The 18,301-nt window shown below is 42.3% G+C and overlaps 1 protein-coding gene across 3 annotated transcripts in view; it reads left to right on the forward strand.

The window, feature by feature from the left end:
• The window catches only part of CADM1 (cell adhesion molecule 1), a 336,130-nt gene that overhangs the window by 285,308 nt on the left and 32,521 nt on the right, over nucleotides 1-18,301 (forward strand). For 2 of the 3 annotated variants that reach the window (XM_082660638.1, XM_082660636.1), the window contains exons 6-8: nucleotides 6,702-6,801; nucleotides 9,877-10,049; nucleotides 14,927-15,013. In XM_082660638.1, coding sequence (XP_082516764.1) covers nucleotides 6,702-6,801; nucleotides 9,877-10,049; nucleotides 14,927-15,013 — 360 coding nt within the window. The remainder of the gene's footprint in view (nucleotides 1-6,701; nucleotides 6,802-9,876; nucleotides 10,050-14,926; nucleotides 15,014-18,301) is intronic. The other variant, XM_082660637.1, reaches the window with a different exon arrangement.

Here is an 18,301-nt window from a genome sequence, read left to right on the forward strand (position 1 = left end):
TTTTAAAGCAATGAATTGAGTTCCAGGGAAGTTATTTCAGTATTTATTATTCCTCCTGAAAAATAATCAAGGCATGGAGACCCCCCTGATTCAAACTAATGTTTTAACCTATCATTTTTTGTGTTAACACACAGTAGAAGCGGGTCCAAGTTCCTGATGCCATTAACTCTATAGAGTGTTAGTGAGGCATTCTGCAGTGCCAAAGGGGGCAGGAGGCTGAGTCACTAGTACTCAAAAAACAAAGAGTAAATATTGGGCCAACTCCATTGTGAACAAGACTTGAATGACATGACTCTTAGGGAAGAAAGACTTTGCCATCATCCCTGCCTTCTGAAGCCACACCCTGTAGAAAGACGCCTCTTCCCACATCTGTCTTCCCACATCTCACTGTCTGACCTAATGTATTTGGAAAAGATGTGTCTCTGTGGCTGTGGACATTGAATACTATGTAGTGAAACTAGTCTTCTAATGTGCTCTCTTAATGGTTTTTAACTCAAGGTCAGATTTTGATTCTGTGGAAGGTTCAATGGTTGTAAAGCTAACATCTCAAAATCTAAAAAGAATGTTCCAAAGGGGATCGCTGGGGGGAGTGGGGGATGAATCAGGAGTTTGGGATTAACATATACACACTACTATATGTAAAATAGGTAACCAACAAGGACCTACTGTATAGCACAGGGAACTATACTCAATATCTTGTATTGATGATAACCTATAATGGAAAAGAATCTGAAAAAGAACATACATACATATATATATATATATATATATATATGTAAACCTGAATCCCTTTGCTGTACACTCGAAACCAACACAACATTGTAAATTAACTATACTTCAATTTAAAAAAAAACATGTTTTTAAAAATGTTGAACAAACAAAACTTCCTATACTTAAGGTGGTTAACAAAAAATAAATAAAAAGAATGGTTCAACAACATTCTTTATGATTTCATTGGAGATGCCACCTTGGAATATACCCAAAATGCTAAATAAACGTGTAGTGAAGTGGAAGTGCGCAACTCAGACACGCGGGTTGGACCTCACATTTTGGGAGCTGGATTAACCTTCTAAAAGAAAAATAGAATTGTATTTTGCAATGAGGGCTGTTAAAGTGATTAAACAAGGAGGCCATTAGACCAATCTAATAAGGTGACTCTGATACCTTGGTAGCTTATGTAGGCAAACCAAAACCTAAACCAAAGCCAATGCACTCCAAGGCAATGAAACTTAGGCCCAGCCAATCACAAACAGCTAACCAGGCTTCCCAGAAAAGGCAACTGCTCAAGCTCCAGCCAATCAGATCATTCACTTGCTTTACTTCCGTGTCTTTTCTATTAAAACCTTTCCCCCAGCTCCTATTGGAGCATTTTCAGTCTGGGCTGCCCTGTTCAAATGGATGCTCAAATAAACACTTGAAAATTTTAATGGGCCTTGTGTATCTTATAACAGGGCTTCAAGGGATTCATGGTCTGCTTGTTTTTGTTTTGTTTTTGTTTAACCAGTAGCAGAGCTAGAAGTCCATGCCCCAATGTTCCCCCACTTTCTCATTCATTCATTCACTTGGTAAATATGTATTGAACGCCTACTGTGTGCCAGGCACTGACACTGTTCTAGGCACCAGGGATACAAAAAACAAAACCTTTTCTTGTTACAGAGCTAACGTTCTCGTGCAGAAAATCTTGCTATGAGAATTTTCTCACCCAGTGTTCACTTTCTAATTCTGAAGATTTCTCAAAGATATGGAAGAGTGCTGTGTGGGTGAGTGTGCACCCCACTTCAAAGGCACTGGAAGCTACTCTCCGCCACAACATCACAGAATAAAATTTGATTCTGTTGGGTAAACAGTAATTTCAATATCCACAAAGCTACTTACAAGTTGCAACAAGAGGAAACTGCATTTTACTGTGTAATGTGGCACATGCTCTTCGGTCCCACATCCGTCCCCCCAGGTTTGACTCATCCCACTCATCATAGCTCAGCCCTCCTCAAGAATAGCAGTTTAAGTGCTCCAGTTCATACAACAGATGTAACAGCAGGAGGTCCTTCACCTTGCAAACAAACAAAATAAATGGCAGTGAAAATTATTCGTGAATGTATTATGACAATGGGAAGCAAACCTTTTGCAAGATGTTCTTTTTAAGTCCTCTGAGAGCTCGCTGTGACTGTGTTCTCTCACCAGCCCCAATGACCTCGTGATACATCGCCCTCCTTCAGAGCAAAGCTGGGCTCTCCCAACAGCTTAGGCAGCCATGTTATAGGGGTTGATTCTGCTTTGAGCTCAAGCAGCCCCTAATACTCACCAAATCTCAGGTGCATCTCGGCATTGTCGTGCTCCTCCAAACTGCAGTAATCCCCCATGACTGACAAAGACCCTTCTGTCAGTGCTTCCCCACCTGAATGCACAGGCACTGACCCAAACCAAACCCAGCCATTCTGATTCCATCTGGGCCCACACTGCCCTTGAGTTCTCCCTGGTAGGCCCAAAACAATGAACACTTGGTCAACAGGCATCCAGTCTCACTCTAACAGGTGTTTCAGAATGTTGGATGAAATCTAAGTAAGGGATGCAAAGAGCCTGCAGGAACAGATTTGCACTTGGGTTCCTGGGCCTGCTTGCAGTCAGCACATCAATGAACGAACGTTTGAGGCCCACGTCCCCTGATTTAGAAAATCTCAGGCAGGGAAAGCGTCAGGAGCCCCTGGGCTAACAGGTCTCCTCCTGCCGTGGTGTCAGGGCGCCTTCCCTCTTATCTCAGCAATGCTCCTCTCTGGTACATGGGGAGGATAATATCCCAGGCAAAAGGAAACCACGGTGTACTTTTTTTAACTAAGAAATTTTAAAGACCTGATATGTTAGTGCGGTAATCTAGAGCGAAGGAGACCGTGACTTTTCATTTACATAGGAAAGCGAAATACAGGTTCCAGAGTCTTGAGTTTCATCTTCTGAAAAGATCATAGAATATGGTACAAGGTCAGACTGGCATGACATCAATTGTAATCTGCCAGCAAGCCATTCTAACCTCTTTAAGAGTTTCCTTTTATATATATATTTTTTCCCTTTATAGAGAGAGCAAAGTCCATCTAAAGAAAGTCTCATCAGATCAGAATGTCTTTCTAAGATGATTTTTTTAATTGGCTGCTACTGTAGTGTGACCTAAAGTCTCCTGGTATTTAACCCTCTGTGCGACTTGGACCAATGGACGAATTTTGTCTGCTGGAGTAGCCTTGCTAAACGTCTTTTACGGGGTTTTTAAAAAATTACAGTGGATTATGAAAACCCCAGATCCCTCGACCTAATTTATTAGCTGTTGGTGGTACCATCTCTGTAACTGTAATGTTCCATGAGTGCACAGACCTAACTATTTTTCTTATTTTTATATAGCAGTTCCATTTTATAGTGACATTAAGCCATTCTGCAGTACATTTCTAGACAGTTATTGCACTTGGGCAGAAAGTGTCATCTGGCTTTTGTGCCTTCCAACACCAACCGAGGCGTAAAATGATCCCCCAGAAAATGTTCTGGGCCTTACCTCATTACTTAAAAATAAATCTTGGAGTCTGGTCCTGTTTCAGAAAAGATTTGGTGGGTTATAACGTTTGATTTATGGACATAATTAAAATATAAATGATGAGCTTCTGGGCTATTCAATCAGCCATCTGGCGTGTTCAGTATTTTGACATAGTCGGATTGTGGTCAGGATTATCCTGGGAAAACGTAGCAGCCCTGGGTTCTAGAGGTGCCAGTGGAGCCCCAGGGTTTCTATTCCGCCTGTTGGGAAGGCTCCAGTTCCTCTTTCAGGGCGAAGGAGGGGGAATTGAATTTGTTTTTTAAGTTTCCTTCACCCAGAGATGGATCTTGGCACACAGACCCTCTATTTGGCTCCTAGGCTGGGCGTGAAGATAGCTCAGCTGCCCACGGTCGAATAATATGCCTATAAATACTGCCTGTGTCAACAGAGGAGGACATTTTTCTGTATAATACAAGCAAGATTAATGTTTACCTTTCCAGCGACCTATTAAGATGACTGTGGCAGCTGTACCCATAAGTAGATGGTAGATGTTTCTCCAGAAACCTAGAGAGTAAATTGGGAAAATCCGTTATCAAAATTGAAGGTGTATTTCCTATGGCTTAGTATATGATTTTTTAAATGTAAATTCCAGGTATAGCAAGGCCTTAGCTTGTTATTCCTAATTTATGTGAGTAATTGACAACTGGCAAACAGCCATTAGGAACATAAAAAGCATTTAACTAAAACAAACTCAGTGTTACTGAAAAGGCAGGGTGGATAGATTTTCAACACCGTCTTTATTATTAATGGAAGCTGAGCGTGTAAAAACCCTTAGTGCACTGTGCTGAAAAATATACTCTCTCTGTTTGCTTGTAAATTACACAAAGGAGAAAAGAGGACAAAAGAGCCTTCCACACTGGCCAGCAAGCCTTCTGCTTCTCCTTAATTAATGGGCCGAGGTCGGCAGTGCATGGAAAATGTAGACCTTCTGTGGATCAGAGATTAACCTCTAAGAAAATGTTACGTTTCAGCCCAAATTCGGGGCTTTAAATTTAGGTTTCCTCAGAATGGTTGGATAAGGATGACAGAGGTTCCCTAACCAGGAACTCCAGAAGTGCTGCTGTTTCTGAGCAGGGGAGCCGGTATTTTGTTGTCTGTGTTTTCAGTGGCATAACCTTCTACCATTTTTTTTTTTTTTTGATTTCTTGTGGGTTGTTTTTTTTTAATAAACTTTACCAACTAGCTCTGTGTGCAAGTGTATTATACCACCAAAAATAATAGACCCACATATGTCACCCAATGGTTGTATTTAGCCTACAGTATTGTCTGTAGCTCTCAAAGGTGGGTGCCCAGGACACTTGCCCAGCAGCCAGTGCTCATTTAAGGTCATCCTGTTTATCCTTTTTGAGTATTTTTGCCTTTTTTTAATGATTAGCTTCCCCACCCAGCTATCAGTATCTGGAGACCTCTAGGCCATTTTCCTCATAAACATTGCCTTTGCCAACAAGTCTAAGAATAGAATCGTGTTACTTTCAGGGGTCAGCTGGACCTTTCAGTCCCAGTTAACTTATGTTCACTGGCAAGTGACTTAGCTCCTCAGGAAGCTAAGCATTACCAATTCAGTGTACAGTGCCCACCGATGTACAAGAAGCCTCTCTTAAAAGGTTTTGAATGCCACGTGGTTTTCAGAGACAGAAAGATCCAGTGCTAATAACACGACTGTAAAAATACATCCAGAAAACAGCCATCCCTAGAGAGGACCTCGTGCAGCTTGTTTGGCTGTGTACAGGGAGAGGTGGTTGAGCCCCGCCATATTTCTCTTTGCTCCCTGATACCATAGGGTGAATGATAATGAGCGAACCACTGCTTGCAAAAGGCCGAGGGGCTGTTGTTTGGGTGGTGTGATTGTCCGAGAAAGTAAAGTTGTGGCAATTGTTCTGACCTTTCAGCCAACTGATGTCTTGCCCTCTCACATTTATTACCTCTTGGGTACATTTCCAAAAATATACATTTACAGAGTCATGAAATTAAATGAGAAAAATGATTTAGGGATTAATAGCTTATTAGTTCAGCAAAGGGGAAAAAAAAAACCCTCCCAATTCCATTCAGGTTTTATTTGTAAATGTATTTGTGTGTGTATCTAAGTTAATTCCAACCCCTCCCCCTTCCCTCCCCATTCCCTGTACCTCCTAGTGTTCCTCTCTCATACCCACAGCCCCACGAACTCACAAACACAGTTTTTAAATAGCTAGTGGAAATAAGAATACCTACATCACTGAAGTATTCACTTACGCCTAGGAATACATCACTTAGGAATACCTAAATACCTGACTGCATTAGGAAGCTATACTCGGTATACTTGGCTTTAATTACGGATTGCCATTGGGAAATGTGGGTTTGAATCAATAATCCCTCCAAACGTACATTTCATGGGGCCGTCTCTCATTATGCTACCTCTATGACCTTGGACAACCTACATCATTCTCTAGGTACCAATGTTCTCGTCCCTAAAACTGGGCTTTTTCCACCACCAAGGACGGTTCCTACCATAGTAGACTCGGTAACCATCAGTTTCCTTCCTTCTGATATGTTTACCTTGAGCCATCATAGAGTTTCATTAGGGGCCACCAAAACCTCCCAGTTCTTTATTCTTAGACATTGGAGTGGAATTCAGAAGTTTTGCCTTTCCCATTTGAAAACAAGAGCACAGAAGTGGCAGACTTATTAATATGCAGTGTCACAACATATTGTCACATAGTAATATATGATCTATGATAAAATGTATCAATTCTGAGCACAGATAGTAATATATGATCTATGATAAAATGTATCAGTTCTGAGCAACGCAGATATCTGTGGCTTCACCTCAGCATGAAGGCAAATGAATTTCCTTTAGCTTGAGTGAGTCTGGAGATAAACTTAAATGTAACAAAATGTATTTCACAGGAAATGTTTGATGTGGCGTGGTTGGCTTATGAATCTCTTATCTATTTGTGGTTCACTTCTTAGAGTTATTAGTTTAATTTGAGCAAATGCCAGGATTACTTACTAATTAGAAGGATTTTACTGAAGGCATGAGGATGGGAAGCGTGTGAGTGCTGGTAGTATGGGGTTTGTGACAGCGTGCAAGTCTGGTTCTGCCTGATGATATCGTTTGCTAAACATTATACTTTGTGTTGTTGTCACACAGATAAGCCTCAAGTGCATATTCAGATGACTTATCCTCTACAAGGCCTAACCCGGGAAGGGGACGCGCTTGAGTTAACATGTGAAGCCATCGGGAAGCCCCAGTAAGTTCTAAAGGCCAAGGTTGGCAGAGGGTCAGGAGCAGTAAATGTCACAACACACAGATGTGCGTTCACAACTCATTGGCCTGTCACCTGTCTCCTGCTGTAAAGGATGGAAGATTTTTCAGGAACTAAAAGAATATTCAGTGAAAAGGAATAAATATCTGTGGTTCTTAAGGGTGAAGATTGGGAGAAAAATGAAACGCCAGCTAAGATTGAAATCTCAGCGAATTCTCTTTTATTATCATCAACATGACTGTCAGAACTATTTTCTCTCACCCACATAAAATAATCCTAATAAATTTGTAGTGTGCCCACAATCTAATGATATGTCTGCTACCTTCTGTGTTAATGTCTAACTAAGACGTTGGAAAGATGGTTTTCAGACTTAAATTAAGCTGCTGTGTGTAGGGCCAGCTGTAGGCAAATGAATTTGCCTTACTTTTCATTTTGCTTCTTCCCTCAAGGAAAAGTGACTACTAGAAATAGTTTTGTTAGTGAGGAATGGTTTGGGAATTTTTCTCAAGGAATATGTATACATACTGCATAAGGGAAAAGACTCGCGCTCTTATTTTATCGAAAAGTGTAAAAAAAGCTACTTCACTTGCCCCTGCTAAATTAATGAAAGTGAATTAGAGAAACTACATGTATTATCACTAATATAGCAAAAGCCATGTGGTGGTACCACCTTAGCTATTATTCCATTTTGTTTGGGGAGGAGGAAGAATCCTTTCATTTTTCTAATAGAGTGAAAATTGTTTTTAACTGTTTCAGAGGGAGAAAACACTCCATGTCACATGGAACAACAGGTCAACGTAGTGATGGGGAGCAGTCAGATTTTATTGGTCCCCAACAAAAAACAGCATTGAGCTCCCTCTGCTGTCCCCTCGCTATGATGTTTTTCCCCCTCTCAGAGTTTTGCTAACTAGCATATTCATACAAGGACCTCAGAGCATTTTCACAAAGCTTCCCCCAAGTCTTCGGAAAGAATTCTCCCCATGACAGCTAAGCGCTGATCTCTGAGAAAACAGAGAGCCGGAGGGAGCCTGGCTGCAGTGGGCTGTCTTCCCACGTCAGCCCTCCCTATTTTGTGTGTCCTTCTCCAGGGGCGAGGATTTGCTTCTCTCTCTCCTCACCGTTTGGTGTTGTAAAGATGGCCTTTAGGAAGGAGGAGATGGTCTTCTGCTTCGCTTTTCCTTGGGTGTTTCGAAGTTATTTGGTTTTAAGTACTTCCAGCTTTACCAGAGCAGTCTTCTTCTGCTTTGAACACTGCAAAAGATTCAGCTCTTTGTTTGTGTAAACTGTTTGAATTAGGCCCCAGGTAGCAAATTGCCTTCCTTCCAAAACGGTCCAGTGGCAAAAAAAATAAATTCTCTCAGGCCTCTTGCCACTTACAGTACCAACCATATTAACTACATTTACAGTCTATGGCTTGCTAACCTCTATTTTGTTTCTATATTTTTTTCCCCTGAAGAAGGTACTGTGTTCAGTCGCATGTGCCACGGGGACAGTAAATTGTATGTTTCCTTCGGGACATTGATGCCAGAGAGGGTATTTGCTTGTTCCTCTCAAATCGGCCCGGGTCCACGGTTGTCTGAGAAAAGCACGGGTTACTTGACTGCTAGCCCTTCTAGCATATCCCCTATTTATTTTCTCAAGAAATTGCATACAGTAAAAATGGTAATTTAACTTGCCGTTAAATGTTGTGAATGTTCTCAGCATTTACCCCCACTGGTGGTTTCAAGCAGCGGGACGGTAGGTCTGATTGCCAGGCAGAGCCGTTCGCCATTGCCTGCGAGGAGGATGGATGCAGGGCTCATTTTAAAATAATTTACTGGGTTGTGATAACAAACCCACGTGTCATTAAAGAAAAACTGTGACTTCACATCCCATTGGAAAACCGGAGTGCTACTTGACACGGCTGTCTTGAGTGCCCGTTCATACGAAGCACGGGTCTTTGGTTCTGATGCTGCTCCTAGCGGCAGTGCAGAAAATGAAAGGAAGCTGCTTCTGTGCTCGAATCTCTGTGGCCCTGCCTGGGAAATGGCAGCTTTCAGGCCCAGCCCTAGATGTGGCCTCGATTTCATAGGGGCTGCCTTGAAGGATTATAAATTCAGTGAGTTTGAAAAAGACTCGGTGTGTGTGCAATTTGGGCCCTGGAGCATCTTGTGAAATTTGCTTTTTCCTGATGGATACAAATGTGGTCTTTAAATCACGAAAATAAACTCCCCTCTGATGAGCAAGTACCATAGGACCCCAGGAGTTCACGTGGAGGTGCTGTCACTCCACAGCCATTGATCTGGGAGCCTGTCCCTCGAGCTGGGGACCTGCAGGTGCACACACAGGGGAAGGGGAGCAGTGTGAGGGCCTTGGAGAGCCAGGGAAGACAGGCATTTTGCCAAGGAACACATAGATAAGGTGGCTTGGGGCCTCGGAAGGTGCGGTGGGGTCTTGGGTTGGCGGAGGGTGTGTTATGGGTAGGGGGTAAGGGGACAGGAAGTGATTACATCTTTCCAGAATGAGAAGAGGTAATTTTTTTCCAAACAGCAGAGGCCAAAGAAAGCACTATTCAGCTGTAAAAGTCCACTCCTTTCTGCGAAACTCAAAATCCACTTAAATATCACAACTTTCTATGCCACTATCTCGGCGTGTTAGTAACCATGAGATTAATGCATGTATCACTAGCCCAGGATTTGATTTTTTTTTCCCCCTAATTAATGAGATGATTAACAATGGGTGAGCTCTGTCCTGTCTGAATTGGTGTGAAAGCACACAGCAGGGCATAAAAATAGGGCACATTAGTTTATTTGCTGATTTGTTGAAGATGAATTGGAAATAATGAGACTCCTGCTTCTGGTCTGTTGAAAGTTTTTCAACACCTGATAATATTTTTAAAAAAATGATATTCCAAACAGATTTGTGAAGCCTTCACAGCTCTCATTCTCTGAACTTACAATAAGTCTTCTTTAATTGTGTCATCCTGCATGGGACTCATTTACTGTGTGGGTGGGAGGTTTGATGCAGACATCTTGGTGGGAAATCGTAATGCACCCTGTCTCTCTCCCATTCCCTCTGCAGGCCTGTGATGGTAACTTGGGTGAGAGTCGATGATGAAATGCCTCAACACGCCGTACTGTCGGGGCCCAACCTGTTCATCAATAACCTAAACAAAACAGATAATGGTACATACCGCTGTGAGGCTTCCAACATAGTGGGGAAAGCTCATTCGGATTATATGCTGTATGTATACGGTACGTGAGAAGATGAAGCCCTCTTCCGTTTGACTCATTTATTATGTAGCTGCTGCTTGTGATTCACTCCTAGAGCTTTTGGTCAAGTTGAAAACCAAAAAAACAGTTTGTTTCCTTCAAGAATTAAAGAAGCCTGGCCCAAGGTGGACCCCAGTGCTACCACTAGGAGGACAGCAACTTTTCTTCTCCCCTTCTAATCCTGGGGGCTTCCCTCTAGATCACAGGCTCTGGTCATGCTGAGTAGGAAAGCTCTGTCCTCAGGCGCACGCTATGGAGATTATGTTAGAAATAATGACTGCGAAATCCAACCTTACCAATTAATGGCTTTTCAGCTCAGAAAGTCTATTCCCAGTGGTCTTTTCCGATGAAACCTGGGCTAGCCTTTCTCCTGCTTTGATGAGCACAACTATCCTACTTTCAGCATGAAGCTATTACATTCCATATGTCGCAAGCCCGTAAATACTTGGAAAAAAAATAGAAGGTCCTTGGTAGCTCTGTTAACCACCTATAGCTACTGCTTTAGACAGAAGTGCTTTTTTAAAAAATTTGTCTGTTTTCTTAATATCTTTTTGCAGGATTATTAAAACATATGATCACGAATTTCACTTTCTAGTCAACAAATATTTATTGTGCACCTACTTGTACCAGCCATTTTAAACTTATTTCCCATTTATAGCTCATGGTCAATTTTGTGTCTGGTGAATATTCTCTGTTTAGTTGAGGAGTGCACTGCCTGTCTAGTCTTATGATGACGAATTGAGTCTCTTCTGTCCAGTTGACTCTCTCGGTTACTTTTACACCAGGAAAAATAGTCATGAGCTGACATGACACAGAATGAGTAACCATAGGCATGACAATTTCAGTATCTTGTAAATATATGAACATGTGTGTGCATTTCTCTCTTCATGTGAGCCAGGTAAATAATCCAAGTGTAAGTGTATGTGAATATACACGTATACACATGTAAATCTACATACGGGATATTTACACCATAACGTCTTAGAACCTGGCCACTTTCCTTATGAAGAAAATAGGAGTAGCAGTCTCCTTGATGAATAGAAGCATGCTTTACCTCATATCTACATGGATATTAAAATAGAATCCTTAGCCTGTACCTGAGTTTTGTTTTCCTTAGCATAATGCAAAGTTAAAGGCTCACATCTAATCACTTTATGTATAGACTTCTGAGGTGTGATTTCTTTGCACACTACCCATGTTGTCTGTGGTCTACACATAATAGCATTCATTCTCCCCGGTAGTTAAGGAGATCAGAGTGAAGGGAATGGCTCTCCGTGTAGGTGCAAGGAGGTGCCGAGTGCCCCGTTTCCAGCCATCCCCCTTTTGCTTCTACATCCCTCCCATGCTCAACATCAGGGTTTAAGCCTCATGCAAGGCCCCAGCCTTGCTGTTATCCAGGTTTACAGACGACTTTCATTCAGCTCTTTTTTAAAACGGCAGATTATGAAAAGCAGAGACAAATTTCCACCAGTCTATTATGTGCTTCCTTGATTCAGAAGACTCAGTTATCTGGAAAAACAATTTTGACTTATTGTACCCACTGTTCCGACATCTCAAGATGAGAAGCGTTTTGTGGATTTGACAGATAGATTTGAATAATTTTGGATCCTAGCTCTGGCTAGCATTTATTGAGGGCTTGCGCACTTCGTTCCATGCGCTAGGGTGACAGTTTTACATGCACGATCACCTCTGATCTCCACGATAACATGACGAGGTAAGCGCCATCCCATTTTACAGATGATAAAAGGAAGCTTAGAAAGGTCACATAAGTTGCCCAAGTTCACATGGTTACTAAATATGTTTCAGAGCCACGATAACTTTGACTCTAAAGTCTACAGTGAAATGTGTGTCTTTCTTTGTAGTTTCTCTTACTCTCTCTGCTTCCCGGTAGAACAGTTCCCTCCAATGCAAGATTGTCGTTTGGGAATGAACTCGCTGGGCCAGAATGCATTATTTGAAAGCCAGGAAACAGAGACCTGCCCATGTAGGCAAGCACATCTACCTCCACCTATCTCCCCAACCCAAGATGGTGCACTTCGCCTGGTCTAGGAATTTGCTAGATGCACAATATGCTACCTCCCTCCCATAACCTGTACTAGCAGTAATGCTTGGGATGACAGGCTAGAACACTCACCTGAGGTGCTGCTTGTCTAGTAATAAAATATTCTAGCAGTTTGAGAAGATGGTGAGTAGGTTTTCTCTTCAAAGCCAATTTATTGTCCTACTACAGCAGCTTTCAAAGTTCTTTATGAACTCAGAGTTAACATGCTTTTAAAATGTTTAATTCTCTAGAGGTAACTTCTATACTTGGCGAATCTATCTGGTTAGCGCCTGAGCCCCAGTTGCTTTTGTTCTTCTAGCGTCTATGTGTCAAACATAGCTTATTAGCTCCAACTCTGTATTTTCTTAAATAGTGACCTCACGTTGCTCTTATCGCTAGAAATGATCTAGGCATTACACCTGATAACGGAATCTAATTCATTTAGGTCACTTGAGCCACATGTGAAGGACAAGTTACCCCAGTAGTGATGAAAATAATTGGAAGTGTGTGATTTTCACAAAATGAAAGGAACTAGTGACCTTTTTTCTGAAGTCTCTGCCCTCGTTAGTCAGTCTCTGTTCCACTCCTGTTGGTAATGGTAATTTCAAATCACCTTCAGGTGCACTTTGATTGTATCGTGGACATCGCACATTTTGTGCCAATACTTTTTGAAATAGAGACAGAAATAGCATTGTAGCATACCAGCTACAGATGTTCCTTTTCAGTGATAAATATTGTCATTGAATCAGAACAGAGAAGGCACATCTCTGGGTACAGCTGAATTGGGGCATGGAGAGAGCAGGTTGTCTTCAGGGACTGGTGCCCCCCAGTCACCTGCGTCCCTACCTGCACCTGTACCTGCACCTGCCACAGGATGTAGGTGCATCCAGTGGTCTCCCAGGTCACAAAATGCTTCCCCACCTGTGGCCTCCATAAGAAAGTACTCCAAAAAGCAAGACTGAACGTGTACTGTCCGTTCTTCTTCTAACAAGGTAGTTTGAAATTATGAATCATTTATACTTCTTGGAAGAGAATGAGTTCTTTTTTTTAATGGATTCTTTTTTTGCACTCATGTGTGAGGCTGCTTTCAATAGTCGTTTAAACTGCTGGCATCCCCAACTTCAATGAACAGAGTCTCCCCTAAAACAGACAGGTTTGCTCTTGATTCTTCCCTGTCAAATTCGTACATTTGTGTACGTGTGAGAGAAGTTTGTGAGGAAAATTAAAACTGATTATTGATCAACGGTAGGAATCTTTTAAGCAGACCTCATAACCAAACGCCAAGATAATGTTTTCGTAAACTTCCAGGAAGTTCCGCCAAACCCAACAAAGACACGGTATATAATTAAGGTTTGGATGTATTAATTCGACAGTCTGAGAGCTCACTTGGAGATAAAAGGACACCAGATGTGTCACAGAGAAAAAGTTGACGGGCGTTAGATAAAATTTAAAATCAAAAGCCTTCAAATCGTCTTACGCTCTATCATAGCAGAATGATTGCTTAGGTCAAAGTCTTGCTGACAATTTAACACATTCAGTTTGATCAGTTGGGCTGAGATTTTTTTTTTCTGTTTCATATTTGCCTTCTCTTTTCCCTCAAATAATTTTGGAGATGATAGAAGAATATACAGTATATCAGACACCTGACAGAGGATTCCCTATCGGATTCCTGTCTTGGAGGGTTAAGCCTTGTTTATATTTAATTCTCTTGTTTACAAGATGGAAACGTTCTTCAGTTTTATCATTGTCGCCCACGTAGGTCAGGCTTGAGCAAAGGCAATGAACTGATTAATATTTATAAGTTGTAAAATTTATTGACTTTTAGAAAATAAAATCTCAGTAAAATCTCACATGCCTGGAACTTGATATTTAGTGGTGACATTCTCTCTTCTGTGTATTTATTACAAGTATAGAAGTAGTTTTACTTCCTGCTGGGATGTATTGATGGAGAATAATGAAGTTAACAGTCAGAGACCAAGAGGCAGGCACACACTTTCCCTTGGCCGATAGGAGCCCTTTAGATAGATCAGCGCCATCTCCTCCTTTCTCCCACCGGTGAAAGCATAAAATGAAATGACAACCGTCGGACCCTCTCAGGGGCTGAGTTGGTCTAACCTCACCCTTTGAAATCGGATGGGGGTGGGGGGGCGTGTCATATGTTTTGATTTTTCCTCCCTTCTCTACTTCTCATCTCCTCATCCCTAGTTCACTTCATTGATACAAATCTCTTTTCTTTTTAAATTTTTAAAATTTGTTTTATTTATTTATTTATTTATGGCTACGTTGGGTCTTCATTGCTATGCGTGGGCTTTTCTCTAGCTGCGGCGAGTGGGGACTACTCTTCGTCGTGGTGCGCGGGCTTCTCATCGCGGTGGCTTCTCGTTGCAGAGCACGGGCTGTAGGTGTGCGGGCTCAGTAGTTGCAGCGCGTGGGCTCAGTAGTTGTGGCTTGTGGGCTCTAGAGCGCAGGCTCAGTAGTTGGGGCACATGGGCTTAGTTGCTCCACGGCTTGTGGGATCTTTTCGGACCGGGGCTCAAACCTGTGTCTCCTGCATTGGCAGGCGGATTCTTAACCACTGCGCCACCAGGGAAGCCCCCAAATCTCTTTTCTTCTTTTCTTAGCTCTTCCAAATAAGGCCTTGGGATATGATTATAAGAGATAAATTTTTGCGGGGCTGGGGCGGCGGGGGGAGTCTTTGGTTTTTAAAGGGAGAAGTCATCAAACAACATGTCAGCGTCTTCACGCCTTTGTTGTGTCGTTACTGATCACCGCTGTGCTCAGCATTGTGGGTTTGATTCTCCTTTTTTTCTTTATCCAGATCCCCCCACAACTATCCCTCCTCTCACAACAACCACCACCACCACCACCACCACCACCACCACCACCATCCTTACCATCATCGCAGGTATGGTACCTTCATTGCCATTGCAGATGTCCTGAATGTACACTGTCTTTCTGGTATGTATAACAAGAAGCCTAAAAGGCCCCTTTAACTCCTTGGAATAGAATTATTCCTTTATTTGGGAACTTGAAAGACATTAGATACTGTGTTCTCAAGTCGACTCTTAAGAACCTCAGAAAAGACTTTAACATCCAAGCATTTAACAGTAGATCAGATATTTTGCAGAATTCTTTTTTAAGCATCACCATGCAAAGAAAAATGCTAGGGGGGAAATGGCAGCCTGGCTCTTAGAGAACACGCGGATAGCTTGTGCTGAGCCACGGTTGACGAAATGGTAAGTATCCCGGCTTCGGATCTTCTTCTTGCCTTAATTTCATCTTAATCCACATGAAGGAAAATACACACCCTTTAACATGTCCACGTGGGCCATGTTCCTACATGCATCATCCTTCCTGCCCCAGAGAGTACCCACTGACCGTGTGTCACCTGGGGAGTCACCGTCTGTTCCACTCTGGGCACTCGAGTACCCCTTCCTGCCCTCCGTTAAACACTGGAGGAGCCGCTGCGGTTGTCACTCTGTGGTTTAGCTCTTTGGACTGTCTGAAACTCCTATTCAAAGTGAGTTTCGCGGTCTCCTTTTTCTGACCGTCACTGAGGGAGGAGGTTATGTCCTCCAGCCCCTTCCTGGTTGGTCCCCAGCGGCTCTCAGTGCTTGATGTCGCTTGTCCGGGAGACTTGTTGTTTTCTCTGCCGACCAGGGTGGGAAAGGTTATGGCCGCACCACGTCGAGTAGACGTGCAAGATTTCCTTAGGTAAGACCATCCTTTACATTGACTTTCCGGAGACATTTTCAGTTTCCACGGGAGTTGGTGTGATAGACATGATGAAAATTCTAAGTGTTCAGTGAAAGAGGAGGCCTCATCAGTTTATGAAATATAACAATAGATTGTCTAATTTCAGTTTTCTTCACCTTTCTAACCATTAGAGGGGAACAAAGAACTTTTAAATAAGCCACTAGAGAGCATGGTTCTGAATGATGTTTGCGAAAACATCAGTGCCTGCACTTAATTGAAAAGCTTCTGAAAATCCATCAGTTGGTTTTTGTGTCTCACCCTAAACTCGGCTCCATCCAGGCTGCTTCCTAAATTCTTGTCTGTGTGTATTTGCCTTTTAGCTTTTTGTTAGTTTCTTCTGCTTCTTAAGTAAACTCAGTTTGTTAGCAGTGCGGACAGATTCCTCCCACTTTCTGCATCCTTAATAAGCGCAACAAAGATGCTCCTCCCTGACTGATTTCCAGAGCAACCATGCTAACAACGTTCCTTGCTGCGAACCAGGTGTTTACCTTTCATGATTTCTTACCTCTTATCCGGGTAGTAAACCAATTAAGCTTGAGCTGCTGTTACCAGGTTTTCATAGTTTCCTATGAACGGCCCTTTGGATGTCAGTGTAAATTACACCACCCCTTTCGCTACTCCTCTGCATGTGTGAACCCATTAAGAAAGCCCTTCTGTGGTCTGTTTTGTCTTTGCAGAAGTTGTCTTCTGCAAAGAAGAAGGCTGGTGTGAGCCAGCCTTGATTACCTCTCCTTGTAGAAGGTTCCGTCTAGGTAGCTAGTCAGGTTTACATTTTAAGGCGGTCAAGGCCTTCATTCATTCGGCATAAATACCACATTTCTCTTTTTTTTTTTAACATCTTTCTTGGAGTATAATTGCTTTACAATGGTGTGTTAGTTTCTGCTTTACAACAAAATGAATCAGTTATATATATACATGTTCCCATATCTTTTCCCTCTTACGTCTCCCTCCCTCCCACCCTCCCTATCCCACCCCTCCAGGCGGTCACAAAGCACCGAGCTGATCTCCCTGTGCTATGCGGCTGCTTCCCACTAGCTATCTACCTTACATTTGGTAGTGTATATATGTCCATGCCTCTCTCTCGCTTTGTCACAGCTCACCCTTCCCCCTCCCCATGTCCTCAAGTCCATTCTCTAGTAGGTCTGTGTCTTTCTTCCTGTCTTACCCCTAGGTTCTTCATGACTTTCTTTTTCTTAAATTCCATATATATGTGTTAGCATACGGTATTTGTCTCTCTCTTTCTGACTTACTTCACTCTGTATGACAGACTCTAGGTCTCTTCACCTCATTACAAATAGCTCAATTTCGTTTCTTTTTATGGCTGAGTAATATTCCATTGTATATATGTGCCACATCTTCTTTATCCATTCATCCGATGATGGACACTTAGGTTGTTTCCATCTCCGGGTTATTGTAAACAGAGCTGCAGTGAACATTTTGGTACATGACTCTTTTTGAATTATGGTTTTCTCAGGGTATATGCCCAGTAGTGGGATTGCTGGATCATATGGTAATTCTATTTGTAGTTTTTTAAGGAACCTCCATACTGTTCTCCACAGTGGCTGTATCAATTTACATTCCCACCAACAGTGCAAGAGGGTTCCCTTTTCTCCACACCCTCTCCAGCATTTATTGTTTGTAGATTTTTTGATGATGGCCATTCTGACTGTTGTGAGATGATATCTCATAATGGTTTTGGTTTGCATTTCTCTAATGATTAGTGATGTTGAGCATCCTTTCATGTGTTGGTTGGCCATCTGTATGTCTTCTTTGGAGAAATGCCTATTTAGGTCTTCTGCCCATTTTTGGATTTGATATGAAACAGCACTTTTCATTTGTGGCTGGCCTCTCACTAGCTTAGGCTTTTTTAAAAAAGACCTTTCTTAACACTCCCTGAACTCCTCCCCCCTCACCATCAATCTCAGAGACTCAGCAGAGGCGCTTCAGTTCACAGCTCCTAAACCTTCACTCCAGACTAAAGCTAATCTCACGTCTTCAAACAGCTACAACTCACTGTTATCACAGTTACAACCACAGAGACTCCATTTAAGAGGAAATTTTAAAAACAAACAATGCTATATTTCTGTCCACATCACAGGTACCTTTATAGGGACTTGTCTTCTCCTCTTCCTCTCCTCCTGGCCTCTTTGCTCAAGGTAATATAAGATGATCTCATAGGTGCACTTTGGCCTCTTGATGTTAGCAGCTGAACCTGCTCTACACACAAAATGCATTTGTGGTGATGAATGCCCTGATTCTCACTGGCACACCCAAGAGTCGTTACACTAAAATTGCCACTAAAACAACATTGTAGAATCCACTGCCTTAATGGATGTGATCTTACAGGCTTGCTGTGTCTTAACAAGCAGTCTTGTATATATTTATCTTGCCCAGAAAGTGTACTTGTGGAATTTAACATTTGGTCCTTTCTTCAAAC

The sequence above is a fragment of the Grampus griseus genome (genome assembly GCF_964374135.1).
Source record: "Grampus griseus genome assembly, chromosome: 8".
NCBI classification, from domain to species: domain Eukaryota; kingdom Metazoa; phylum Chordata; class Mammalia; order Artiodactyla; family Delphinidae; genus Grampus; species Grampus griseus.